We start from the raw sequence: 11916 nt of genomic DNA, 5'->3' as shown, positions 1-11916 counted from the left end.
ATGTTTCCCAGTTGGTAGTGAGTGCTCTATTCCGTCTACTCCATCCGTGTCGCTTCTGTTGTACAATACGTTGAGATATATGCCCCATTTAAACGGACAACGCGTAAAGTAATCCTGAAGCAAAGTTAACCGAAGGAGAACTACATGTTGGTTTAAGTAACTTATACAGCGCTGACAGCTATACAGCCAGAAACACTATAACTAGAGATATGTGGCTGGACATTCAGTTCACATAGTTTTATGGTCTTGCAGATGCTCTTTATACGACTACAGCGACCTTCACAGATGGCCCCGTGTATGATACAAATCGCCAGTCGTCGGAGAGGTTTAGGGCCCGATCTTTGAGTATCAGTTTAGAATCGTCTTGTGTAGCCTTCCTTTACTAGCTGGTTGAGCTCTGTTATCTTCCAAAGCTAGATACAGTATCACGACGAACACAACAAAACAAACAACAAAACAAAACAAAAAAAACAAGAAAGAAACGTCGCGCGACATTCAGACAATTTGTTGCCACTTCGTGGTCTGTTCGGTCTGATATCTTGATAAGGGATGTGTTCGATTACCTAGAGACACAGCAATAGGAGAACTTGGAAATTTTATTGCGTCACAATAGGAGTTCACTCCTACTGACCACGTTATAGAGAAAAAGTATAGAGTTTTTTTGTTTTTTGTTTTTTTCAAGAATGCGATGCCCAAATCCATGAACTTGATTAGGTATTTCACTTTCTGCAGAGAAAGAGAAGAAGAGATGTGCAGTAATTGTGAGGACAGCACTCGTAGGTACAACAAGGCTATCCTCGATTAACGCTCCTTATAGAACGATGGCTTCCTCATCATAGTCAGACACTACGCCGGCGATGATGGCAACACGGCACTTTCCGGCAGTGATCCCCGCGGAAAAGGTGTCATGTTCTCGCTGTACAGAGCAGTTCGACGGAGGACCTTGCGAAAGACTTCGCCGCTTTGGTGGTACCAGTCCAACTCGCCGGGAAGCTGAAGGCGTGTCTGCGACAACAGCAGCAGCACAGGAAGCGGTCTCGTCCTCTTGTCGTCCTGTCGAGTATTGAGTATTGAGTTCTGATGCTAGAACTTCATAACTAACTCCACATATGACCACCACAACAAAATATTTGCGACATATATCCACAGATGTCGCCTTGCACATCAAATGAGCGAAAAATTAGGCATTGTGCCCGGTGTAGCGGATCAGCTAACTGTTTTGGTGAGCCTTATGAAGCTCCTATGCCTTGTGAAGCCATTCACAATAATTTTTCGGCCCGCGGTCGCCCTCCTAAGTGAGTGTTTCTTTTTTTTTTTTACTTTCTTCTGTGCAAAAGTACAAATTTGGGGACGTTAGTGCGATACATAAAAATGCCACAAGAAGCGAAAAAAAAAACGTGTCATGTTCCCATCCTGAAATAACTTTCAAGTATACTACTCCGGTAGGTTTCTCTGAAGTTGGTTCTGTGCTTATGAGCCGCGTCTCCCAAGGACCGTGCAACTGAAGAACGAAAAACCATTTTGCAGGTATCTTAGGGTGACTCATTTTCTATTATGTACGAAAGACAAGAGCACATACAGTAGGTACCCTTCCTTATGTTTCCAAAGGTTGAGGAGAAAACCAAAGATGTGGTGCGTTCGCGTTAATCCAAGTGAATGTGAAGTGATAAACGACACCATGTTTTCTTTATATACCATCATGTACAATATGCATTTCTGATGACAACAACCTTGCCATAGTTCTCAGTTTATGCATTTCGCACTAATAGATGTCGGATATCACAACTCCCAAATGGATGGACAAATACAGATAATGGTCTTGACAGCTTGGGACAAAGGTTTATGGAACACGGCGTATTTCTTCATCAGAGCGGCTTCCCTGCTGGCTATCAGGAACATATCGAATAAGAAACGGGTTTCTGGCTATTTTGTCTATCTCTCAGAGTTCGCTACTAGGGTGTTGCTCTAACGGAGAAATGAGACACCCCGGTGATCCGTAAACTTTTGTCCCAAGCCGTGTAATGTCACGTGGTGTATGAAATGCTAACTTGAAACCTTAGTAAGAACGGGGACATCTCATGAGCAGTTTGGCCAAAATCAGGGTCTCAAACTCGAATCGAGTCGCGTGTTGCGTCGACATTAGACCACGTATTTGAGAGCCGCACAATGAAGGCATAACTGAAATTACCATAACACAACCAAAAACACAAGCAACATAAAAACAGGTGTACTTATTGTGGAGCCGGATAGCGTAGGTACAACATATTAATGAAAAATCTAAACTGCCAATTCGCGTACTGAAAATACAAAACGATTCGATAAAAGTATGTACTTCTTCACAAAAGACTGATAACCTTCAGGAGCACTCATATTATGTCCTATTTACGCAGTGTTTTGTTGACATTCCTTAACTTTGGAAAAATATTCCCGGTCTGCAACTTTCATATAGCGCCGAAGTGTAGCGTGTACGTCACTGCCCCGTCTCTAGTTTCTTCACTGCATTTCTGTATTCCGTTCCAATTTCCTGCAGATGACATTCAAAGAGGCTTCTTCTAAAGCTTCTATTGTGAGAGTCAAGATGAACCCATCAAAATCATCACATTAGTTACAGTGTTAGTTCTCAAAGTGAAAGCGAACACGAGATTGCTGTAACCCTAACTTGTCTGGTTCACGAGCCACAAAGAAGTGCTCATATATGTATGTGCTGCAAATATGTTCCAAAAGCCGGGAGTAGAGATAACAAAAACACACACATCGACTTAATCGACATCATCACTTAACGAAAGTAATAAATTCAATTGACGTTTCGTCTCCCATACGAGAGACATCATCAGAAAAAGCCTGAGTGGCAGAATGGGGATACAACAACCTTTTCTCTATTTAACGAGGTCCGTTTAGACGTCCGAGAGAGAGCCGCCGTTTACATTGCATGTTGTTTTCTCACGCCTCGTGTACCATGGTTCCAGGAACTTTCGAGGTCCCCATCTTTGTTCCCGGGGCATTGTCTCCATTTTCGAGGTCGAACGTGTGACCTGTTTCCCAGCGATCCTCATCCAGCTCAGTCTTCGACCTTGTCGCGTTCGCAGCCGTAGACACGTCGCGTCCGTGTTCCTTTATCCGTGTGTACGTTGTGTTGCAGTCCAGACAGCTAGCCGGTAAATGACGCCACTTTGGGATTCCGGCGGTATAGGGTCTTTGGGCTTGGAAAGCAAGTCGTGGAGCCTGACGTGGGGTTTAAAAGTGGTTCTTATGGCTAAAGGTAGATGGATTCGGAGATACTCTTGACGTGTAGGACAGTTATCCCTCGGTTGGAGCTTCGGTCTTTTTTTCGCTTTTCACTTATCATTTGCATCCGTGTGTTCTCAATAAAGTTAGCCGAGTAACCACGTTTCATTACCAACCGGGGGGTCGTTGCATTCCCCGTCTACATAGACCCCGTTAAATGGACAAACAGGCTGCTGTATACCCATTCTGCCACTCAGGCTAGTTCTGATGATGTCTCCCGTCCCGTTATGTATGGGCTTCCTAGCCTGGGCAGGGGCAGCCACGGGCAGAGGTAAAATCAATACCTGAAAATCTGGTTTCATGCCTAATTATTTATTGAAGTGTTTTCAGAAGGCAGCTTCCTTCTGTTGGGTGGTAAAGGCCAATCGAGCAACATAATAGCTGCCCGCACGTCACAAGTAGCTGCCTGCCGCGTGTTTGAAGGCCCTGGTCTAAGTAGTTGCACCTTGCGGCAAGATCTGCGTCCTCTGTTCTCCTCTTGGTTGTCGCCGTTGTGTGCAGAATGCCATATCCATGCGATTTAAACGGACGCGTGGTCTACGCTGTGTTCTGGAATGCACCAAATGTACACCCACGAGGACGGCCTTCTTGTATAGGAAGAATAACAGCCCGCGAGCCGTGTCAGCTTTGATCGGAGAACGATCTGCTTTGTATCTTCCAAAATACACTGAATGTACTTCACAGTTATTACGTACTGAAGCATTCAAGTTTCGAAACATATACAATTGCTATACAGTCGCCATTACTTTTAGAAGTTTTTTTTCGTGATGCGCCAGGTAGGGACTAGGACTACCTTACCGTTAAGTAGAATTCACGTATGTCTCCTGGCACGTGGCTCGGACCGAGTAAAATTCGGCGTCCCTTCTTGACTGTTAGCCTTCCCTGGATCAGGATCATGCACTCGACACGCTCATCAAGACGTAGGAAGGTGGCTTCGCCAAGGAAGGGCATGACGCCATTGTCCACGTAGCGAGTAAGGGATTCGTCTTCCCACGCCTGCGATTATTGAAACAAGATTTATAGGCACATAGCAACGTAGCCATATCAGTACAGCAATGTTACTCTATGAGCCAGTTCTAGCGCTATACTTTATTTCCTTATAATGAGAGGAATTACATGTCTCGGTAATGGATGGTATGGATGAAAGCGCAATGAATTATGCGAGATGAAATGGCTTGGACTATCTGTTTTTTAAAAAGAGGTCGCATCCGGAAACCCACCTATGGGACTGGTACGACTATGTTCGTCATGGGCCGACAATCTGCACGGCTAATTTGAATGCGTGTTGCATTATAGTCCTGGTTACGCAAGAATTCCGGCGTGGTCTGTAGCCACGGAGCGGTGCGCATGCGCGGTGACTTGAGAGGGAAGGAGAGTGCGGCGCGACCACGGCGCTGGCACAGTGCAGAAGCTGGTGCAGCTGTGGCGATTGACAGGCTCAGACGTGTCTGTGTGGGTGCGCCATGGGTTAGGAAATCAGTGTGAGGCAGCCGCGGCGACAGAAGGCTGCGAACAGCACCGCCAAGCTGAATCGAAGTGAGCCCTGAAAGCTCGTTTGGCTGCGAATGCTGTTTTACGTTAGCGGTGTGTAGGGCCCTGCGAATAGTAGTATAGCGTTTGTGAAGGGTCGTTGAAGGTTGTGTAGCGTTGTGAAGTGGAGTTCCCAATGGGTTTTCAAGTTTTAATGCTAACACATTCCCGTCGGGCCCACCGATGGCTCGACCACGGTGCTTTGTTCGAAAAGTGCTTAGGTATTACATCAAGTGACTTTAAATACCGGCGCTGTTTCTGCGGCCGCAGTGGCTCCTGCGGCGTGGCGTCATTCCCCAAGCGGAGAGTGAGAGGGCGACTCTCAGAGGAGGGAAGGCGCCCCATACTCCATTTATCTCTTTGAGACGCCCACACGGGCGCGGTATTCGTTTCCTCGAGGTCGCGCAGTCATTTCTTCTTACAAAGTGACGTTTTCAGAGATGGAATTCAGGAATACTCTCCGGCGGAAGGTCTGCTGTTGTGGTGTATTCCATCGAATAACAGTCATGCTACACCAGTCCTTCGCCTGGAATTTTCCAGTGGTCCAGAACGAATAAAATGGCACTATACTTTCGAAATCGACTGGAACGGGTGCGACCGTCCCTTTAAACGCCGTATGTCAATTAGAGACGTACGGACATCTTTGTTATCCGTGTACGTTCAGCAGTTCACTGTAGTACTGACCATCGTAATCTGATCAAGAAATGGCGTACGACTGCTCTTGAAATATTTTGCAACGGAGGAACATACCGCGTACTCTTCGATGCGCTCCAGAACAGTGCGTGCGATGCGGACAGCAACTGACAACCACATGCGGTACATGATGCATGGCGTTGAGCTATCTCGCAGAACAATTGCATCGAGTGTTCTCATTGGAATCACGCAAGCCTGGAATGAGAAGAACTGATATGAGGTCGTAGTTCACGCATAACTTTCGTAGAAAGTTCACCTCAATGTCGGTTTCGCAGGTGACGTCGCACACAGATGGACTCCTGTTGAGGAAACCCAATACACCCAGGCATCCAGGTGCAGCCATGAAATTTGTGAATGAGGCCTCGGCCTTGTAGTGCTGCACCGAATCGGCATTCGCCAATACACTGCTCTTGAAGCCGCGGCCTCTTCCTTCGATCTGATCAATGGAGATAGAAACTACTAAGAAGACTATAGAATTCCACAATCTCTCAGTTCTTTTCCTTCCTTTTAGAGGTATAAACAAACGTTGTCAAACGCAACGTAACTGGCCACCTTGAAAACAATGACACAGCAGCAGCAAAATGGGGATTCAGCGGCATCTATTGTAAAAATCGTGCAGAAAACTATCCAAAGGTAGACATTCCAGCGTTCCATCGGAAACATATGAATGGTTTCGGCCTAATGCGAAAATTCTGCTGCTGCTACAGATAGAATAGAATAAAGCGTACTCTACACTAGGGGCCCTTCAACTCGGGAGTACAAGAACAATATTCCGTTAGAAACATGGCTTGCGTCAAATTTGAACGCAAAATGTTTTGGAGCTCAGGAGGAACCCAACTGAACGAAAAATTGGGAGGTGTTCTCTGCCTTGAAAAGGTCAACAATGTTTCGGACGTGGAACCTATGGTGCCGACTTTTCTTTTTCAGTTTATTAGCTAATTAACTTACAAATAACTATTACATCCATTATATTAATCTAACGTATTCCCATCCCAGCCACCACAGCAGTTACTTTATTAAAATAACAATTAACTAATTGCATTAATTTAATTAATTCCGCCTTACACAACAGTTACACAAAACGCTTCATAACAGCCGCAAGATCGAGAGGATGGAAATTCTATGGTAAAAGGATCGAGTGCATAGCCAAAGGCACCTGCATTCAAAACATATGGGTCATTACAGTTTTCTCAAACTAAAATAAGACGCTTGATTTGAGGCAAACCGCAAAACTAAGACACGAACGCGATAACAAGCGCTTGAAATCACATCACGTATACCGTAGAATCCTCAACGATGTTTCTCACAATGTCACGAAGGTGACTCTACACTTGGGCGCACCATATATGTTGGGATATGGTATACATTGCTTATTTTTAATTTATTTCGAGTTCCACAAGGCATGAGGACGTGCAAATGCAATGGATGCATCTGCCAGCAGCCACAGCAATATTTAACAGCGTTACTGAAACAATAACAGAGAGCAGCAAAGAAAATATGAGTATTTCAAGAACAATTTCTTTCTCACTCAATTCTAGGCAACAAGTCTACTAAATGACACGTCCAATAGTATTTTAACGAGGGGCTCGCTCGAATAGATAAAAAAAATAGTATCCTGCATGCCGTGGTTCGTGTTACAGTTTAAGAGAAACCCGAAATCACAAAGACGGGTAAAAGAAGCGGATCTGCGATAATGCACAGTCACTAAAAGTGTTGAAAAATTAGGGTCTATACGCAGGATGGAACTTTAGCTGCAGGATCCAAGCGAGCTGGTGATAATAATGATGATGACATTCTTTGAGACTGAAGGAGGGCACAGGGACGAACGAGAATAAACAGCACAAGGTAACACGCAATCTTCCGTGTATGTTAGGAATAGGATCGCCAAGACTCCAAACCCCACCTGCCCTGTAATAGCTGTCCCGGGCGAGACTGGGGAAAAAACACACTAAACAGGAGTGTCAAACACAGCTGAAAGTTTATTCCATCCCACACAGGTATATACATCAAAAGGGAAAGGGAGGGAGAAAATGGGATAGAAACACTTTCTGCTCCGTGTAGGAAACAGAAGGACTGCTAATAACATTCCTAGACGTACAAATTTCTAAGGTTTTCCGTAGAACACGTTTCATTATGTCCGCCTCTTTGACCACAACCCTGGCCTCCTTCCAGCCCGACTCGCAGTTGTTGCATTCCTGGAGATGTTCGACGAATTTAAAAATGGGGATCAGCTTTCTTGCTCCCTTAAGCGGTCATTTACGCACCTTGAAGTTTGACCCACATAGCGAAACCCGCAGACCATGAGAACTTCATAGACAACCGCCTTTTGACAGGGAAGAAAAGGCGACTTGTGTTTTCTACATGGTGACGGTTGAGAAGTGAAAGGGGTTAAGCGATCTAAACAAAAAAGTTTGAAAAGGCCACTTTCACATTAAATTTATTTGCGAGCGCTTTCAAGTTCCCGGCGTCGGGAACTTGGCGCCCCCATCGCCCGGCAGCAGCCGCAATCAGAGAGTCGAACCGAAACGTTTAACGGTCCGGTTGGGGGTTAGGTTCGACGATAAGGGTTCGGTTCCGGTTCAGCTCCAGAAGGCAATTATAATGGTTCAAACCGGTTCTTTCTAAACGGTTCGGTTCACGAACCGGTTCAGGGGCCACGGGTGCGAATGAAGCACAACAGGCAGGTTAAAACAAACTTCCGTGTGTGTGTGTTACAGTGCTTGAAGTGGAGAGGAAGGCGTCAGTGGTTGTTCAGGATTTTCGAAGAGTTTGTGCGATATGAAAGACAAGATTAGTAGCGGTTACAAGAGGAGCATACCCATGAATTACTGGTTTGGGTTGACTTTTCCCCGCACGTAGCTCATGTCGCGGGGGTTAACTCACCCACCGGGATGTTCGCAGAATCGCACCAGTAATAACAGTCAACCAAGCCTGCGAGCCTTTGGCCTAAATCATTTAAGTAACTGAAATTATTCATTACCAGTCAAAGTCGCGAGTACACATTAATCGGCTAACGACGTTTCATCGTAGTTGGATTGGAATGGTGCGATTGTGAGCTGGGGGTTTTTATGTGTAAAAGGCACGTTATTGTGTCAGCACTGACCGCCGCCGTGCTACCATGTCGCCCTTATAGTGACGTGGCTGTGGACCAAAGACAGAGCAAGTGGAAACAGAGAGTCGACTCATTTTCCACCCATTGACGATTTTTAAATACTATGTCAATGTGGTTGTTTTTGCTTCTTTTATTTCAAATCCACAAAGAAAACCAGCTTGGCATGTTCTTTTCATTCTGACTAGCATGAAGGTGGCTGGTGCTTTACTTTCTAGTACCCTAGGCACGCGGCAAACTTGATGCATTAAACGGAATGGCAATAACTTCACCTCCTCACCAGCCATCATCCCGAATGACACCGGTTTTTCGACACGTCCCTGTTTTCAACAAGTCAGAGGGGAGAACGGCGCCACGCAAGGTGATGGTTGATGATGATGAGAAGTTACCGGCATTCTCTCTAATGCATTAAGTTTGCAGTGTGGCTAGGGTATACGGGCCCTAAGGGGCTTATGTAAGTTCACACACGCACGTTTGGAATTATGCTGCAGCGTTGTACACACGAATACCTGCTGGAGCTGAGCTCAGGCCGTTTGCTTTCGCAATGCGTTACACATAGCAGAACTGAAGAAGAAAAAGAAAAAGGAAGAAGAGAAAGAGGGAAAAAAAGACCGAAGGTCGCACAGCCGACGACATACACGTCGGTTGGTCCGCGTATTCGCATTGATATATAGGATGCCCACGGTAACTGCAGAAATGATATCTAACACAAACGCATAGCGCTGCAAAGAAAAAGTGACAGCCCACCTATGACGTTACAGCTTACAATGAAGCACTGTTTGTAACACAAACGTCGTAGGAAGCACAGTGTCAGCTTCTCTTTTACACAGCAATATGTCAGTGATTATTTCAGCAGCTAGGGTGGCCACCGTGGGCCATTTCAGCAGCAGGGTGGCTGATTAGTATATTATTATGAAACATGTTACTTCATGAATGCTACCCAAAACTGTCGTTGATGCCTAATTCTTATATATTCATGTGGACGTCTTATACATTAGTAGCAAGGCCGTTCCCAGGATTTTTTCCAAGTGCAAACCCCACCCCCTACCACACCATGTTCTGGAAGCGGACGCTGTGCACTGTGTGGGTGTTCAGAGGTCCCTATTATGACATCTGAGAATAATTATTACGACCTATGACTAAAGAGTGCACTATTTTCACAGCCGACCGTAGAGTGCCAGGGAACCCCCCCTCGCTACGCCCGTGATTAGTACTTATAACAGTTTTCAGTTACCATCTTTGTTGTTATTTGCGATTCTGAGCCCCGGGGTCGTCATGTAAAAGACGCGTTATCGTACCATCATTGATCTCGGAGTGCTTCCATGTCGCCGTTAGAGTGAAGTGTCTGTGGAACACAGACAGGGCAAGGGCAAGTGCAAACAGAGAGTTCGACCAATTTTCGATCCATTGGCGTTTCTTAAATGCGATTTCAGCATGCTTCTTTTTACCTCTTTTGTTTCAAAGGCACAAAAAAAATATATTGGTATGTTCTTTTCATTCTGACCAGCATGAGGATGCATGGCCCTTTACTTTGTAAGGGGCTTCTGTAAGTTCACACACGCACGTTCGGAATTCCTGCAGCGTCGTACACACGGACGCATGCTGTAGCTGAATTCAGGTAGTCTGCTTTCGCACAGCACTGCACAAAAGAAAACGCAGAAGAAAACAAAACGAAAAGAAAAAGCAAACGAAAAAGAGAACATTTTAAAGACCGAAGGTCGCACAGCCGCCGAAATATCTGTCGCTTAGCCCGCGTATTCGCATTTACATACAGGATGCCTGCGATAACTGTAGAGATGATCTCGAACACATAGCGCTGTCACAGAAAAACTGACAGGTTTGTGTTACAAACGGACAGATCTTACAATACAGCACTTGTTTGTGACACAAATGTCATAGGAGGGTGTCAGTTTCCCTTTGAGGGTGCTATGGCCAGCGATCATTTCTGGTGCTAGGGTGGACACCCTTTCTATAGCTGAACCTGATTAGTATATTATTATAATATATGCCACTTATTGACTACTACCCAAAACTGTCCTTGATCCCTAACTCTTATATATATTCATGTGTATGTCTTAGACAGTCTAGTAGTCCTAACAGTTTTCAGTTACTATCTGTTGCTATTTCGTGACTCGAGAAAATCCAGATCATTGTTGCAGGGCACGACTTTTTCGGCAAGCAAAAGCAAGTCTACGAAGGTAGTAAATGAAGCAAAAAGACGAAAAATAGTTCTTGTGTTCATGCACAACATGCAAAGTTGCGCACTTAATTCCGTGTGAACCGTTATTTGAACCGGTAACCGTTATTTTTTTACCGGTTTAGTTCCGGTTCAGCTCCAAGATGGCGTCGACTCTTTCGGTTCGGTTCAGTTCCGGTTCGGCCAAAAATAACGGTTAATAACGGTTTTCGGTTCGGGTTCGGGTTCGGTTCGACTCTCTGGCCGCAATAGCCCCCTCCTGCACTCACGGTTGGGTCGCCGCAGGAGGGAGACCCCCAGGTATAGCTGTGCGTGGCTTTCCCGTGTCTGGGGAAAGGGGGATCCTGGAAGTTGAGTGGACCTGGAGGTCGGTTTGGACCCTTTGGGGCCCCTCCGGGAAAACAACACACTGCTTTGGCCCCTGCTTCCCATAGACGGGTGGTCCTTGAAGGCCCGGCCAGGACTATTCAACTAGTCCCCATCTCTCTTTTCATTTCTTTTCTTTTTTCTCTCTCTCCTCCCGCCCACTTCTTCCTCCTTTCATCTGCTTTGGTGGCAAGGGTCAACCTTGGGCAGTACTTCCTTTAGAAAACTGCAGTTCTGGTATAGTGCGGAGACAGTGTTAGCGTGTGGGACACGTTCCTTCGTTGGGCTCAGAGTTTTGGCGCATTATGATCTTTGTTATCGTTGCGCCACTAAACTCCCAATCATCATCATCATCAGCTTTCAAGTTGTGAGAGAAGGTATGAAAAAAAGGTATGACTGCGCGGGTAGATCTAGGCTCAACGGTACGGAGGTCGCGTGACGGGTGACAAAGTTCGAATAGGCTTCGGAGAAGGTTGCTTGAGAAACAAGTATATCTATAACCTGCACCTTCCAGCCGCTGTATTTGGTTGCTCAAAGAGGGGAACACATGATGACAACAATGTTTTTTGAGGGTGCTGGAGAAAGGTACCGAACAAGGCCTGATTTTACATTTTTTTGAATGGCAACTGTCAGAAGCTAACGGAGGCTTTGAGGGCTGTTTACCATATTGACAACAAAGGGTGGTTGATGTATAAATTCGTGTATCTAAAAACTGAAAGAAAATTCTCAGACGGGA

General features: G+C 45.6%; 1 protein-coding gene across 1 annotated transcript in view; it reads right to left on the bottom strand.

Moving 5' to 3' along the window:
• Positions 1 to 578: 578 nt before the first annotated feature.
• Positions 579 to 11916, bottom strand: part of LOC135372661 (uncharacterized) — a 260959-nt gene continuing 249621 nt past the window's right edge. The window contains exons 18-21 of the mRNA XM_064606160.1: positions 5765 to 5944; positions 5566 to 5703; positions 4084 to 4281; positions 579 to 1053 (exon numbers count right to left, since the gene is read on the bottom strand). Coding sequence (XP_064462230.1) covers positions 847 to 1053; positions 4084 to 4281; positions 5566 to 5703; positions 5765 to 5944 — 723 coding nt within the window. The 3' untranslated portion in view covers positions 579 to 846. The remainder of the gene's footprint in view (positions 1054 to 4083; positions 4282 to 5565; positions 5704 to 5764; positions 5945 to 11916) is intronic.

Source organism: Ornithodoros turicata, unplaced genomic scaffold, assembly GCF_037126465.1.
Source record: "Ornithodoros turicata isolate Travis unplaced genomic scaffold, ASM3712646v1 Chromosome16, whole genome shotgun sequence".
Taxonomy (NCBI): domain Eukaryota; kingdom Metazoa; phylum Arthropoda; class Arachnida; order Ixodida; family Argasidae; genus Ornithodoros; species Ornithodoros turicata.
This window is presented reverse-complemented; position numbering and strand designations above follow the sequence as displayed.